A 16,342-nucleotide genomic window follows, 5' to 3' on the forward strand; every position below is an offset into this window, starting at 1 on the left:
TTGTCAGGCTTTTGGTCAGAAAGGTTTCAGACTAAAACACATTACAATCAAGACCACTTTACGCCGCAATGTGTCAGGTGTGTTGAAATGTGAAAGAAGCCCGAGTTTTTTTATTTCTCACATTTATCTGTGGATGTACAACCAAGTGCCTGACTGTTTGTAAGTATGGTGTGTATACCCCTCTCGCTGATGGCAAGCTTGCCCTTTCAAGTGTGGACACTTTTGGACATTTTAAATGACAGCTCCCTAATGCTTTCTGATGACTTCAACATGTCCTCCACAACTAAGTATGAAAGGACATTTTCCCTTTCTGTAGCAACAGAAAAGGAAATTCAAAGTCCCAATAGAAAAAGTAATAGTGAGTGCATCTCTGAGACTTTTTTAATAATCAAAATATATGAAAATATGTTGAGCTTGAGTTTGCATTGAAGAAATGGCCTAGGTATAAATGACAAGTGCAAAATAAAGTGCTACAGCCTTCTATTTTGTATCTATATATTATTATTTTAAGTGGAGTAAGAACTCATTTCTAACTGAGATAAGATGTTCAAAGGCATACCCAGAGATGAGTTACTTGATTAACTAAATGAAAAATGTGAGTTCCTCTCTGTGTATCTTTTGGAGTTAGACATTGTGGTGCTTTATCCTCCATGCTTTAATAATGCAGCAGTTGTTGTGAAGCTGCAGTGAATCCAGCAGGTCAAGAAAAGTGTACTGGGTTAAGAGATCTGTGACCTTTTTTAATGGCTCCGTTCCATTCCAGTGGGTGGGTGCAATATTTCAGGAACACCTTGAGGGAGTTTTTTCTTACTTGACGCAAACTTCCACTTGGTTGGAGTCAATGGTAAACTGACTTTGTAGGTCAAAAGGCAGAGAGAACATTTTGAGCCTTCAGGTCATTGTCTAAAGTTTTACTCTTAAAAACTTTAGCTTTTTTCAGTTTAAAAGGTCTGATAAACACAAGCTTTTAACAGCAGACAAAGAAAGTAAGCAACGAGAATATTATGAAGCATTTAGCACATAAAGAGATATACTTTCCGTAGGAGTTTACTGAAAAACAGAGCTACAAGGAGTGAGCATTGAACCTTGGAACTAAATATGACTATGCTTATGGAAACTGTCTGTTAAAATGTTTAGCATAACAAATCTATATTCGATTAATGTTTTATGGCTTGGTCCGCTCTCTCCCCCCAAAAATTCATTAATGTTTCTCTTTGCTGGCTTTTGTTGCTGAATTTCTCATTTGGCTTCATGTCTCTCTGTCGGTCGGTGTGCAGGAGCTGAGAGAGAGGGTCCTGCGGGGAAAATACCGTATTCCTTTCTACATGTCCACAGACTGTGAAAACCTGCTGAAGAAACTACTAGTGCTCAACCCGGTCAAACGAGGCAGTTTGGAGGTATTTATCGCAGTTTGCATTGTCTTCATAGTTCTTTGATCTCACTTCAGGAATGTTTTGCACAGCGGTCGAACAGACGGTCGTAATGATTTCAAACACAATTGTCGTGCGTCATCTGGAAGCAGTTAATTGCTGCTGTTGTTAATTATCAACCAACAGGTAGAGTGGTCTTACAAAAGTAGTAAATGAAAACATTCAGAAAGCTATAAAAAACATTTGTTAAAGCGTTGTTAGAAATCAAATGTTGTGTTTAAAATGAATCCTTCTGTGTTGTAGTTTCACTGCTTGCGTGTTTTAAGGGATAGTTTTGACCTGTTTCTGCTTTGAAAACCATACAAAGTTGTCGTTCAATTCACATTCATTCTGTCCAGAGTCGATAACACCCCCGCTCTCAGACCCAGGCTGAAGTTCAATAGTAAAGATTTCTCCAATGATAATAACAATTGATCACACTGTTGTTAGCCCAGCTGATTTAATCAAGAAGTCATTCATTCTCCTCTGTCTGTTGTACCTGCAAATAACTGTCATGTTGTATTACTAACACGCGTGAGTCATTATTAATTATCTGCAATTGTAATTGAACTAATTACACTGGACATGCATAATAAGAAAGCTCTGACACCTTGTTTCTTTGTTAGCAAATCATGAAAGACCATTGGATGAATGTGGGTCACGAGGAGGAGGAGCTAAAACCTCACATCGAGCCGGAGACGGACTTCGCTGATTCAACCAGAATAGGTGTGTGGTTTTAGTAAATATCCAAAACACAATTATACGCAGTTCACTTCATTTTCCATTCCCCCACATCCAGTTTGAAGCTCGTAATTGCCCAAAGCACAAAGAATCTTCTTGTCTTAAATGTTGAATATTATTATACTTTTAGTAAAGGTTGATATTTATTTTCATTTAGTTTTTTAAAGTAAGGAATCTATAAAGAGCTTATTTTGGGGGCTGAGATGACTTAAAGTATATCAGGATTATTCTGTGACAAAGGGTTGAGAAAGCTTCAATGTTGGTTTGTTTTTTTAAATGTCACCCTAAATAATAAAGATGCAGATCAAGGCATTAGGTGGAAGATATAATAATTCCTTATACTTATTATAGCGCGTTTTTTTTTTCCATGACCCATTTTTCCATGACCCATATAGATTCAGGGCCTCTGATAAAACTAAACCACAGGCAGAATGTCTGTACAGTATGAGCTGCTGGTGTATGTTGTGTGTGTTGAAAGTGGCTCTGTATATCACGTTCAGTAAACACACTGTGATTCACAATGACTTCTATCTGCTGACAGAGCTCATGGTGACGATGGGCTTCCCAAAAGATGAGATCACAGACTCTCTACAAAACACCAAGTACGATGAAGTCATGGCCACCTACCTGCTGCTGGGCAGAAAAGCTCCGGAGGTCAGTTTCCTTTGACTTATCAAGAAGTCAAACCAACAGATAAAGCCAGAAATCTAGGTGTAGTCATGGACTCTGACCTGAGTTTCAACAGTCACATTAAAACAGTTACTAAATCAGCCTACTATCACCTAAAGAACATATCTAGGATTAAAAGACTAATGTCACAGCAGGATTTGGAAGAACTTGTCCATGCTTTTATCTTCAGTAGACTCGACTACTGCAATGGTGTCTTCACAGGTCTCACTAAAAAATCTATTAGAAAGCTGCAGCTGATTCAGAACGCCGCTGCTCGAGTCCTCACTAACACTAAGAAAGTGGATCACATCACTCCAGTTCTGAAGTCTTTACACTGGCTTCCTGTGTGTCAAAGAATAGATTTCAAAACATTGCTGCTGGTTTATAAAGCACTGAATGGTTTAGGCCCAAAATACATTACTGACCTCCTGCTAAATTATGAACCATCCAGATCTCTCAGGTCTTCAGGGACTGGTCAGCTTTCTGTCCCCAGAGTCAGAACTAAACATGGAGAAGCAGCGTTCAGTTATTATGCTCCAAATATCTGGAACAAACTCCCAGAAACCTGCAGGTCCGCTGCAACTCTTAGTACTTTTAAATCCAGGCTGAAGACTTTTCTTTTTGTCGCTGCTTTTAATTGAACTATTCACATCTTAAACTGCACTGTAACTTTTATCCATGTACTTTTTCTTTAATGTTTATTTTATTAGCTTTTCTTTTTTAATGCTTAATGTCTTTCATTTTTTGTAAAGCACTTTGAATTGCCTTGTGTTGAAAAGTGCTATTTAAATAAACTTGCCTTGCCTTGCTTTATATCATCACCAGTAGTTAAAGCATTAAGTCATGTGACCACACCCCTCATCCTGTGTCTCCATGTTTCAGTTCGAGGGGAGTGAACCTCTGAGCAACAGCATCCTGGGTCAGCGACAGCGACCGACCAGCGACATCAACAACAGCTCCAGCATCTCTCCGGCCCATCCCAAGGTCACACGCAGCATCTCGGCCACGCAGAAGCAGCGCCGCTACAGTGATCATGGTGGGGATGATGATGGTGGTGGTGGTGGTGGTGTCGTAGAGAAGCCAAGTAAAGTAACCTCATCCTTCCCAGCTCTGAGAGTGTGGCTGGCTGCATGCTGTGTAGGGGGAAGTTGCTCTCAGCCACTGAGGAGGATTGGCCACTTTGCAGAGCTCAACTGGTGCTCTCACTTTTAATAGCTGAATAAAACTTCAAAAATGCAAAGTTTTCCTTAATAAATAAAACTGTTAACTGTTATAGTAAAAGAAAACATGCAGATCAAACCTAGATAACCATTTTCTAAATGGTTATTTTCATAATCCCTGCATTCAAATTATATCAGTGACTCAACCTCAACACTGCACTGGTTGTGGAGCAGCTTCCTCCTATGTCATGTGGGGCCATTGTGTCTGGCGCCATCTGCTGGCTGCGTTCCTGCAGCTGCCTGAGGAACAGCACCTCAAAGCATGAGGAGGGACGGCTTCGCTTTGTACCTGCTTCCCTTGGCTTCAGTAGCTGTATGACTTGTAAAACAATGTGTTGGTGATGTGTGTTGATCTGATAGATTGAATGATAATCTGGGCTTTAAGTGGCTTTGCTTGACGCTATTGCAACGAAAGCTCTGTCCTTGTTTGTTCCGTTTTGTCTGACAATTATATAAGAGGTGTTACAGTGATATGTTCAGTGGAAGCTTTGTAAGTGTATGTGTCATATGTGTGTCTCTTGTAGTCGGCCCGGCTGTGCCCCCGGCAGTATCGTACACGAAACGTGGTCAGGCCCTGAGTGTGGAGAGCGACCACAGGGAGGAGTGGGACGGGGCGCGCCGGCTGGAGCTCAACACCTCGAAGGGAGACGTTCCTGCTTCGCCTCTGGGGGTGCAGGAGAGGAAGAAAACTACAAGTGCTGTGGGGGTGAGTAAGGGCAGGACACGTGCCTACATACACAAACGGCACCATAACTAATATATGTTTAGAGAAGTACATTTTGTTTTAGGTTAACATTCTTTTTGCCTCATCATTGCTCTCTTTTATTATAAAACAGACCAATGGATCAATGACTCGCAGGAACACATATGTGTGTGAACGAACATCTACTGAACGCTATTCAGCTATTCCCAATGGCAAAGACAGCAGGTAAACAAGCTCTCAGTTAACTGCAGGGAGATCCACACAAATACCTTTTCTGTCTAACTTTAAAGCCGTTGCTACAAACCCCCATTGTACGATATTTTTCTGAAATATCTTGCGCCTTGGTACACAGTTTAACCGAGGTGTCGGGGAGCACCTCATCGACTGCGATGAGCTCGACAAGACCTCGTCACAGCAAGTCCATGTCGTCGTCAGGGCATCCTTCAAAGAGCACACTGCCCCCCATCGACGACAACACAGAGCTGAAATCCAGGTGAGCAGCTTGATCTGCAATAACTGTGTATTCTTTGTATGTAAAAGTACATTTGGGCCACAGTATGATAGTATGATTTACTTCCAGATAACAGTATTTAAAGCAAGCAAGCTAACACAGAATCCTTTGACACATGTAGTAATTTGTCCTGTTTACGTTGCAGCTCCTCTCCGCGTGGTCCCTCCACCTCTCCGTCTGCACACAGTATTAGCACCCCAGAGAAGAACCGGTTCCCCCGGGGCACAACCAGTCGTAGCACCTTCCACGGGGCTCAGCTTAGAGACCGGCGCAGTGCCACCTACAACGGCCCCCCGGCCTCCCCCACACTGTCCCATGACACGGGGGCTCTCGCTCAGCAACGCAGGGGCACCTCGACCGGGATCATCGGCAAGATCACCTCAAAGTTTGTTCGCAGGTCAGTGAAAACAAACGGGGTTTTATTTACCACAGTTAAGGTGTATATACATTCTCTTTGGCATTGAAGTGCTCCTCTTTTGAAGAAATGTATTTCTTTGACTACTTAGTCCGACAAAATCATGGAAGTTGTTTTATATAACTGTCTGACATTATGACTAATCTTTGCTTACAGATATTACACTTAAGTTAGACAGTTGTATTAGCTCTACTCGATCGAAAGAAAAGCCCATTTAGACTGTTATATAGCTCCCGTCCAACTAATCTCTACAAGTTTTGCAATTTAAATGTTTTACTGCATGTCATCTGCTTTCATTGTTGAAAACATTCTCTTTACATGCATCCACAATATCAATCCGAACATCTTTTATATCTATAGCTATACAAAGTAAAGCGGAAACTGATGGCAATAGTTTTTAAGGTATTTACTGTAGTCATAAACCAAAAATACTGGACACATTGAATAACTAATGGCTAAAAGATCAGTCATGGATATTTGTATATCTTTGGTTAAGTATACACAATTCTACATATTTCTCTCAGTGAAACAAATACAGAATCACAAGCTCCCTGCAGCTTCAGCAGATACCATCTTTGATCTCCTTCCAAGCTTTAGTGCTCATTATACATTAGGCCTGCAACAAACGACTCATTTGATAATCGATGAATCCATCGATTAATGAAACGATTAATCGATTATTCGGATCGTTAAGGTTTTAACTGTACTACTACTTGTATCGATACTGCTTATCGATGCGGTCCTTTAACGATAGTCTTAACGGTTCTTTTGAAAATAAATAAGGTAAATTAACTAAACAAATTGTGAACAAAATTAACATTGCTTTTTATTTAAATAAAATAAATAATATTTCACATCAAAAGAAACAACCATGTTTTAACAAATCATATTAAATAATCTGATGACAGAATTGTAAACAGAATAGCTGAAACTTTAACAAAATAAATAACTCAGTTTCCTCTAATCATTAACCCATGTTTGAATCATTTAGTTAACTCTGCTGCTGGCATACAGAACACCTGACGTGGAAACGTTGCTCGTGGACGGGGCTACAGAGCTACTAGAAAGACAGTCGAAACAGTCTAACACATTCCTCCGTCTGGATGTGGTGCACTTTTGCTAAATGTTTAGACAAATTGCTCGTGTTATCGCCCTTACATGCTAAACTCTTTTTGCACTTTTGGTAACGAGCATTGTCCACATCGAGACGGGTAAAGTTTAACCACACCAGGGGCGCGTTCTCTCCGCCATCTCCTCCGTGTGTGTTGCTGCATGTAGCAGAGCGTGTGTGTGTAAACTGCCCCGCCCCCTCGCACACAGACGGGGGAGAAAGAGATCTCTCGTCTGGATTGGAAAGATCAAAAATACATCATAGACACATTTTGTAGTCTTATTGCATATTAGAAACTGAGTTGGCGATACTAAGACTGCGATATAAAGTTTACGTAGCAATAATACATATGACATATATGTTTTAAATGTCTCCTGTACCGATAAAAAGACCGATAACGTTGGAGTTTAACTGCCTGTGAAACACACGTTATGACGTTACCAACGAATCGACGACTGAATTAGTTGGCAACTAATTTGGTCATCGATTTTAATCGATTAAGTCGATTCAAATACAATTATACATCCACCCTGCTACCCTTTGCTGTCAATATGATAACCTAAGGGTAGGACCACATCATGCACACTGCACTCAGCTTCAAGCTGGTCCATCTGGTCGAGGCTCACAGCTTTCTCTCCTTCTCTCCCCACATAGAGCTATGTCTTTCAGGTCCACCCGGAGGTAGGAGAACCAAAACGCTTGCTGCACCTATCCCCCCTGTCCACTATGACCTCGGCCCGTGTTACCTTGACCCCTTTATGTATTTGCCCACCACACCACATCCTTGCCTACTGACACCCCTGTTATGCTGTGTATTTCCTTCTCTAGTGTCCACTTCCTCAAGAACAAACGTCACGGCTCACCAGTTTTTCCTGATGTAGCTAAGCCATGATATCTGCCTTTAAAATGGCTGGCCTTCCTCTCCTTCCTCTCCCTCGTCTCCATCAATAAAGTAAACCAGTTATGTGATAGAAAACAGAACTAGGACTTGGAACCACTTTTCCACTCCTTACAGATTAGTGGGGATTAAGGAAAGGTAGCGAGGGATGATGCATTTGTTATGGTGAGGGGGCTACATTAGTATGTGCATCGAGAAGTCACAGTCACCCCCATGTGCTGAACCCTGATACCCGGGAGTGTGGATTCTTTCCTGGCATGATGCCTGACACCCTCTCTGTGTCCAGTGAGGATTGGGGTTGGGGGGAGCCATGTTGACTTCAGCTCATGGGAGTAACAGTAACAGTATGACCCTGTTTGTTTCAGGGTGCCTAGTGAGGGAGAGGCCAGCGCAAGGACAGAAACACCAAGGTGAGGATTTGGCTTTTATTGTCATTTGTACATTAGCTACAGTGTTGATATGCACAAGTTAGGTCACAGGCTCCTCCAACAGTGCAACATAATAAAACAGATACAAATAGTTAAAATAGTGCAAGTGAATACAAATAATATAGAATAGTGCAGAGAGTCTATATACAAGTAATTGGAATATGATATATTAGATAAATAATTAGTAAGTTGCAAACCGAAGAATGTTATGGATGTTCTTTCAAAAGTTCAGGTGTTTAACCGTCTTATGGCCTGTCGAATGAAACTGTCCGTGAGTCTGATGGTTTTAGACCTGATACTGCAGTAGAAAGCTTGTTAACAACCGCCGCCTCCTTTAAAGCCTCTCTCCACTTCTCTTTCTGTCTTTGTTGTAGAAGTGTGTCAGGCGACACTAAGGAGGACGGCAGTCGGGACTCGAAGCCTCGCTCGCTCCGCTTCACCTGGAGCATGAAGACCACCTCCTCCATGGAGCCCGCCGAGATGATGAGGGAGATCCGAAAGGTTCTGGACGCCAACAGCTGCGATTACGAGCAGCGCGAACGCTTCCTGCTGTTCTGTGTCCACGGCGACGCTCGCCAGGACAACCTGGTCCAATGGGAGATGGAGGTGTGCAAGCTGCCCCGCCTCTCCCTCAACGGCGTGCGCTTCAAGAGGATATCGGGCACGTCCATCGCCTTTAAGAATATCGCCTGCAAAATTGCCAATGAGCTCAAACTGTAACGGCAGATGGAGTCCCGGTCAGTCTCATCTCATCACTGGATTAGTGTTGACTTACAGGACAAAATTCAGCACTGAAGGTCCTCACCTCGCAGAATCAGGGTGGACTCGGCTGGTAACGTGCAATACTGGCCATGAATGTACTGTACAGGGTAGTGGATCAGAGAGGAAACGCAAGGTTTAACCTCTGTGACGGAGAGATAGCAAAAACAGCTTACCCCTTTCTCTTTTTTTTCTTCCGTCCGGCCCTCTGCCTCTCATCAGCCCGCTGCTCCTCGTTATAGCACACATTCAAGTAACAAATGCAGTATGCAACTGAAGATGACCATCCTGCAATAATGTTTTCAATCTCTTTTTCTAAACGCCTACTACACGATCTACTCTCCTCGCTGAATAACCATTAAAGTTACTGAAAGCTAAAATAGCCGCTTTTCCACCTGTGTTAAGTCAGTATATAGATCAGGCTGGATCCCGTACTAAAACTATGTAAAAAGAGAATTGTACTGTATGCATAACATCTGCAGGTACTGTATTGTATATTAATTTTGCGTTCTGTACAGAAATGTATTGTCAATATGTCTTTTTTCATGGATTTTAGTTATTTCCTAACATTATTGATGTCTCTTAAGCATTATCGTTTCAGTCTGTGAGGTTTATTTTTTTTAATTATTTTTTTAAGAGCCACCATCTGAAAATAGTGTTTTTTATTTTATTTAAAGAGCACTAAATTATTTTGTGGAGTATTAAGGGATGTGTTCCCTAGCCTTTTATGTTATATTTTATTTGCCTATTGGAAAGAAACACTAAGTTGCACCACATAGACTTGAGTAGTAACTTTGGTTAAAACTGAAAATGTGTTCACTTTATTTTCTTTCAGCAGTAGGTGATGTGGAGATCCTGCTGCAATTGCACAAGTTTTCCTGGGTGATGTGTATGAACATGAGAGGATGCACCTGTATTTCTTTCATGTTAGTTTGGTAGTCCTCAATTACAAAACAAAGCAGGGTTTAGTTTGGTGTGCTTTAGAAAGCGGAGGACGAAACGTCTTTATCCAGAGGAGTGAAGATGCATGAAAAGTCAAACAATCACCTGAAAGAAGCAGTTTCTAAAGAGCCCGATTTAATCCTGCCACCCGTGTGATTGTGCAGGTACTTGTGTATCTCCTTGCTTGTGTTTATCTTTCTTTCTTTTTTTTCCCAGCGAATTTTATTGTATTTATTCCATTACATTGTAATGTGCTGCTTTGTAGAATTGAGGCGTGCACTTTGTTGGAGAAAATAAAAAGGATTTTATTTGTTTGTATTTATTTTTATTTTATTTCTCAGACACAACTAACTCAAAGATTACAATTTTCCCAAAGCGATGAAGTAGATGTGTTAGTGCGTGTTGTGCACATCACACTGAAGCAATGTCATGCTACTCAGTGCCAGCAGGGAGCTCAGATGAGATGTCACAATTAATAATGTAAACCTTTATTGACTCTAAATAGCAAGATAATAGTCAATAACTTATATATAGTCATGTCACAACGTTTGTGTTTGCATACATGTTAGTCAAAGGTAAAGCATTATGAACAGTTCGTTTGAGTGTGGGAAAATAGTTCCTGTGTGCCCAAAATGTTTTCCATACTTCTTCAGAAAAACTCATTTCATTACTTTAAACATTATACAAACTAACGATAAAAATGTAAGTTGCAAAGATTTACAGGTAGATTCTTCTCACACAACATTTCTGTTGGTTTCCAAATTATAAACAATTTAAAATCATTTTCAGTAACAAATATGTATCTAACTAGCGTGGTCCCTCTTAAACTTACAAAAGCTTCATTTACAAATCTTAAAGCGTACAAGTGGAAAGACAGAAAAATGTAAACATTTCATTTTGGCAGGTTTGTTAAACATGTTAATAGAATAAAAAGTACCTTTTCATTATTTTCTGTAGATAAATATATGAGATTACAAATGTATAAACATCGCTGAGTCACATGAAAAGCGGAACACAAAGAAAAAACTACTGGCAATATTTAATGTGTTGATGAGCATGGATGATGCATTCGTCAGGGTGGGACGGCCTGTGTGAGGCCGGTCATGCATTAATGTCTCGACAACATATTGGGTGTAATCCTAACTTGGGGTGCATGCATTGAACTCAACATGCATCTCAGTCAAATATATTGAGTTGAGATGCATGTATCTTTACATGTATCATGATTTGAATGGAATATTTAAAAAAGGAAAGGGTTATGCTTGCCTTGCTCAAGTTAGGATCACCTGACGTTTGTTGCAGTGTTGTCTGCGGCAACAAACATCACCCCAAACAGAAACCACTCAACCAACCAGTCCAAACAATCAGGTGCTCAGATCTATGACCAGGTGCTCATAAATCTGAGTTTTCCCTTTGAAACTGGAGGCCAGCAGGAACTGCCGGTTGTCTATGGAGACAGGAGAGAAGGCCCTGGGCGCCTGGATGTTCAGCTCCTGGAAATGGACAAACTCGCCCTTCTTGGCATCCCAGCGGTACACCTGGGTGAAAGAGTAGTCGCTGCCCAGGATGGCGTACTGCCAGCTGCCCACAGAGAAGGGCTGGAACACCATGGAGCCACGGGAGGGCACCGTCTGCAGCTCTCTGAAGAGGGCCCCGTCCCAGCGCATCACTTTGGAGTCGCCGATGAAGCGCGTCAGACAGATGAAGAGTTCAGAGTTGACCTGAAAATGCTTCACAGCGTAGACGTCCTCCATCTCTGGGATGTCGGTCCGCCTGTCGAACAGCTTGGTTCCTTTGTTCCACTGGTAGATGACCGGCCTCTGGGAGCTGCTGGACAGGACCAGGTGAGGTTTGGAGGAGATCTCCATGAACTCCACATCTGTGTCCCGGTACCACGGGTGGAGAGATTGGTGAGAGTAGAATCCGTTGCCGTTCCACTTGTAGATAGTGGTGGAGCCGGCCTTGGAGCTGTCTGCGACGACGAAGAAGGATTCTCCATCAATGCGGAAGGTCTCAACATCATTTGGTTTGCGGATTTTCAGGATGTCGATGCCTTGGAGCTTGATGAATTTGTTGGCAGAGGTGTCACGCTTATAGATGTGTGAGCCGCCAAACAGCTGAGCCACAATCACAAAGAGCTGGTCGTCAATGACCAGAGGTTTGCAAATCACTGTGGATGTGCCTGGTGAGGAGAAAGAAAGGAGAAAGACATTACTTGTATGTCTCCATCTAGTGGCTTCTCTTAGACTCACACAGCTTTACTCACTGTCAATGTCGTCAAAGTTTCTGAAGACCATCTCCACATGGTCCCACTCTAGAAAGCTGCATTTCCCAATAAAGGGCTGGGCAAACACAACATACTGGTCATTCCCAAAGGAGAATGCCTCCACAGAAATGGATTCAAACTTCAGGGACTGGTAGGATGCAAACTCTGTGATAGAAACAAAACCACATTTCAAATAACATTGCAAATGTCAGGGAAGGCTGTGAAGTTAAAGGTCCCCGATTATACTGTTTTTCATCAATATATAATAGGTCTGAGACATATACAAAACATGTCTCTGAAGTGTTTGGCTTGAAATACTCAACAGATCGTGCATTGTAGCATCCCATAATCCCCTCTGTTTCAGCCCTGTTTCAAAAGTGCTGATTCTCTGTCTGTTACTTTAGATGAAAATAAGGAGCCACTCCCCACGCCCCTCTGAGAGAGATTTGGTTAAAAAGAACACAATGGTGCTCTAGGGGGAGATTCAGGTGATAAGGTGGGCGGGTGTTACCTTGGTTGGTTTGTTATTGGCTAATGGTTACACAAGCCAACAAATCGTTATGACATCATAAAGTGCCCAAAATCTGATCAGCTAATTTTCAGACAGGTTTTTATCAGGACAAAATATGAGCAAATATTTTTTTCCTGAAACGTTCAGAATCTCTTTGAACAGAGGGGACACATGTTTATGTATAAAAGACATGGAAAAGTGGATTTTGCATAATAGGTGACCTTTAAATGATATCATCTTTTGTACTCCACCTGTGGTGATGCAGTCGAAGGATTGCGGCACCAGATCGTTGATCTTCTTGTCCAGCTGTGAGGCCGGGCCTTTACAGTGAATCTGATCCACTGTGGCGTTGGTGCTGTAGATCCACTCCACCAACCACTTCAGCTTACAGTCACAGCTGAACTGGTTCCCTCGCAAGTCTCTGAAGGGAGAAAAATCACCAAACTAATTTGAGGAATCTCAGCTTCTTTGAATGGATTATAAACACTGCAGTCATTGATGTATGACTGCTGGCTCTGCTCTCTGGCCCTCACAGCTTCACTATGTGCTCTCATTAACATCTAGAGGGACTAAGTAGAAGTGAACATCTTCAGCGGGTGATAGATTGGCGAACTATCTCTCTTCCTCACTGCCGCATGTCATTTTTATGGCGTTAAAAGCACCACCCACACATTTTTCACGCCTTGGCTGGAGAGGAATAATGATCCAGGGTTCTATATATAGAAGAACTCATTGTCCTCGATAGCATAAATGATATGTTCAGTTATGTAACCTTATGTGATTTATCTCTTTGTTTCAAGATGACGCAGGAGTTACATTTATACTCACACTTTCGTCAAGGCCTCAAGACCATTGAACAAATCTTTGGGCAGAGTCTCCAGATTATTGTAGGCCAGGCTCCTGAAGAGAGAAGAAGAATAACTGATCAGATATAATGGCCACTTGTTTTTGTTTCATCGTCTGTTTAATGGACCTCCACATTAAAACGTTATACTGTTTGTATGTTCATTTGTCGGAGGAACCTTGAGTGGTTTATACAATCTGAGTGCAGTAATTGTAACACTGTGATTCACGTTTCCTTGCTGAGAAATAGAAAGATCTCTGTTAAAGAGCTTAGGCACATATTGGCACCCAGGAGACTGAAGGCAGGAACATTGCTTATTGTGAGTTTGAGGAAGCTATTTATATAGCCTTCTCATAAATGTTATGGCCTTCTCTTTTTACAACTAGAAGAGGAACAAATAACATCTATTTGTTTATGTGGTATTTTGTTTTATTAGTTTTCTTAGAGCTTTTACAGAGATATCATGATATCATCATGTGTTCGAGCTCAACAGGTATCTAGAGTGTTTATGTTTTATCAATCATTTTCTGACATCAGTAAAAAAACTATAACTTCAAGAAGAGATTTTAAATAGCTACCCTTTATCTGTAACCATTAAATAGATCTTGGGCTTTTTTGTCTTTAAAACGTTTGACAGCCAGTTCAACAGCTGCACAGTGTCACATAAAAATCTCTGTTGCAACAAATATTGTGAAATTCACTGGAATAGTTATTGCCTGCATCTGCAGCATAATTACAACAACAGCTTTTAATGATCTCTAACCAAAAAACACATTGGTGATTATCATTCCACATTAACATCAAACATCAATGACATCATCATCCAATTGTTAGTACTGCATCTGAAGAAAAATAGCTCTATTTTATGCATAACAAATATTACTCACAGATGCACTAGGGTTTTCAGTCCACGGAAAGCATTTGGTGAAATCGACTTGATCTGGTTGTTTTCTATGAACCTGAAAAATATGTTGAATAAATGCATAAGAATGGAGACAATCTTGCTTATAGAAACATCTTATAAACGTGTCATCTACTCACAGATACTCCAGATGAGGGAGACCGAGGAAAGCATCCTCGTCTATAGATTCCAGGTTGTTGGCTGTGAAGAGACTGTGCAGAGAGATCCAGAACATTTCACTAATTAGATACCAACAAGCTGTTGTCCCACATTGGCAGCAAAACAGACTTGTAATAAAAAACACTCTCTTCCTCTTAACAGTGACCAAAATACAACAAAAGACAAGGATCAATGCTCTATCACGGGTCTGTAGCTTTCCATTTTTCATCAGTAAAGGGGGAGTCCCTCTTAGAAAGGAGGGATTCCCCATCAATACATCTCCTGAAACCAGGTGTGATTCACAATATACACATGCCTTAACACATGTTAAGGCAAGTCTTGGATTAATGCTCAACAAAGGGACTCTTCTAATATAAAAATCAGGGAAAGGGTTGGGAAAGGTAATACTCTCCCAAATTATAATTGTTTCAGCTCCAGATTGTGATTTATAGTCTACCGCAACATCTATTCTAATATAAAATCAGTATATCATTTATTCTAATAAAATCAATAAATAATGTATTCTAAGTGGGTAAGATGTCTTGATCATTAAACATGGCGTTGGTCACCTCACTGGGGACTGACATCATGCAACAAAGACAGAAGAACAAAAAGATCCAGAGAGATTTCTCACAGGAGATGCAGGGCAGGCGTGTGGATGAAGCTCTCCTTCGGGATTTCGGTGTATTCAGACTTGACGAATGATCTGTGGAGCAGACAAAAACAAACGTTAAAGCCCATGGTGTCTCATCCGAACTGTTATTCCAGTCTGCTGATGCATTGTTGTGAAGCAGCAGCATAGAAACCCACGTCCCAACCAGCACACCCCCCTGGTTATGAATTCTCCATAAAGCAATAATTGACATGACTTACAGTGATATGACATCGGGGGGGAAGCTGCGAGGGATCAGTCCTGCGCTTTCACACAACGCGTTATCTTTGGTGCATGTACAGGATGAGGGGCAGCGAGGCGGTCTGGCTCTCTTGCTGTCCACTACAAGTAACACGGTGGCCAATACCAGTACGCAGAGCCAGGGCGATCTGTTGGACATTTTACTTGTATTTGTCATCCTTGAGAACCGCTGCGGGCACGGCCTGCGTGTCGAAGAGTCCTACACATTAACCGGGGTCTCCGCTGTGGTTCACGGAGGCCAAGCGACGCGCTGTCCGGTTTGTCTCCGTGCGTCGCCGCCTCTCTCTCTGGAGGTGATTAAAAGGTGCTCCGTACGTCCACAGCGCTACACTACACCCCCAGACCAAAAAACCAACGCCCACCGTAACAAAAAAAAAAATCACAATCTAATACAAATCCACGCTGTAGTGTCCAAAGCTCGGGAAAAAATAGCAGCTGGCTCGGTGACAAACACGGTGTGTGTGAGGGCAGGTGGGGATCCCAGCGGGAGCAGACGGAGCATCACATCTCCATCCAAAACCACGCCTATGTGATTTCAGCAAACGCCACACTCTCTCCGGAGGATTCCGCCCAATGCTAAGCAAAGGAATGGTGTTAATTCCCGTGAATCAGCTGGAGAGAAAAAGACACCCTGACATGAGCCAGCGGATTGTTGCCTGCTGTGGCGCAGACGCACACGGGCTTTCTATGCGGGGATCGGGGGGGAAACCCGAGGAAAATGAAATTGTCATCATGATAATATATCTGTAGGATTGTCTCAGAAGAGTACCATTACATAGTTTGTGTTATTTTGCCCTTTGTACTGTTGTTTTTTGCTCCAATTTTAATGCAATTTTGTGTTTATTTCCTGGTTTTCCCTTGGTTTCCATGGCGACTGGTGGATGCAAAGTGTGGCTGTCCAGTGATGTATACGGGGTGTGGGGAAGCCCTCCTGTCATCATG

General features: G+C 41.9%; 2 protein-coding genes across 4 annotated transcripts in view; one reads left to right on the forward strand and one right to left on the reverse strand.

The window, feature by feature from the left end:
• Positions 1–10,124, forward strand: part of LOC117459581 (serine/threonine-protein kinase MARK1-like) — a 33,915-nt gene extending 23,791 nt beyond the window's left edge. The window contains exons 9-18 of one of the 3 annotated variants that reach the window (XM_034100482.2): positions 1,278–1,397; positions 2,036–2,135; positions 2,692–2,804; positions 3,702–3,903; positions 4,564–4,745; positions 4,876–4,967; positions 5,095–5,235; positions 5,399–5,650; positions 8,043–8,087; positions 8,480–10,124. In XM_034100482.2, the coding sequence (XP_033956373.1) occupies positions 1,278–1,397; positions 2,036–2,135; positions 2,692–2,804; positions 3,702–3,903; positions 4,564–4,745; positions 4,876–4,967; positions 5,095–5,235; positions 5,399–5,650; positions 8,043–8,087; positions 8,480–8,825 (1,593 nt within the window). In that variant the 3' untranslated portion in view covers positions 8,826–10,124. The remainder of the gene's footprint in view (positions 1–1,277; positions 1,398–2,035; positions 2,136–2,691; positions 2,805–3,701; positions 3,904–4,563; positions 4,746–4,875; positions 4,968–5,094; positions 5,236–5,398; positions 5,651–8,042; positions 8,088–8,479) is intronic. The other 2 variants (XM_034100483.2, XM_034100484.2) reach the window with 2 other exon arrangements.
• A 154-nt stretch (positions 10,125–10,278) lies between these two features.
• On the reverse strand, positions 10,279–16,056 carry LOC117459582 (leucine-rich glioma-inactivated protein 1-like). The gene is made up of 8 exons (XM_034100485.1): positions 15,361–16,056; positions 15,122–15,193; positions 14,469–14,540; positions 14,315–14,386; positions 13,412–13,483; positions 12,835–13,004; positions 12,073–12,237; positions 10,279–11,988 (listed from the first exon to the last, which is right to left on the reverse strand). The coding sequence occupies exons 1-8, from the start codon at positions 15,555–15,557 to the stop codon at positions 11,171–11,173; spliced, it is 1,638 nt and encodes a 545-aa protein (XP_033956376.1). The 5' UTR covers positions 15,558–16,056; the 3' UTR covers positions 10,279–11,170.
• Positions 16,057–16,342: the final 286 nt, after the last annotated feature.

This window comes from Pseudochaenichthys georgianus, chromosome 15, assembly GCF_902827115.2.
Source record: "Pseudochaenichthys georgianus chromosome 15, fPseGeo1.2, whole genome shotgun sequence".
Classification (NCBI taxonomy): domain Eukaryota; kingdom Metazoa; phylum Chordata; class Actinopteri; order Perciformes; family Channichthyidae; genus Pseudochaenichthys; species Pseudochaenichthys georgianus.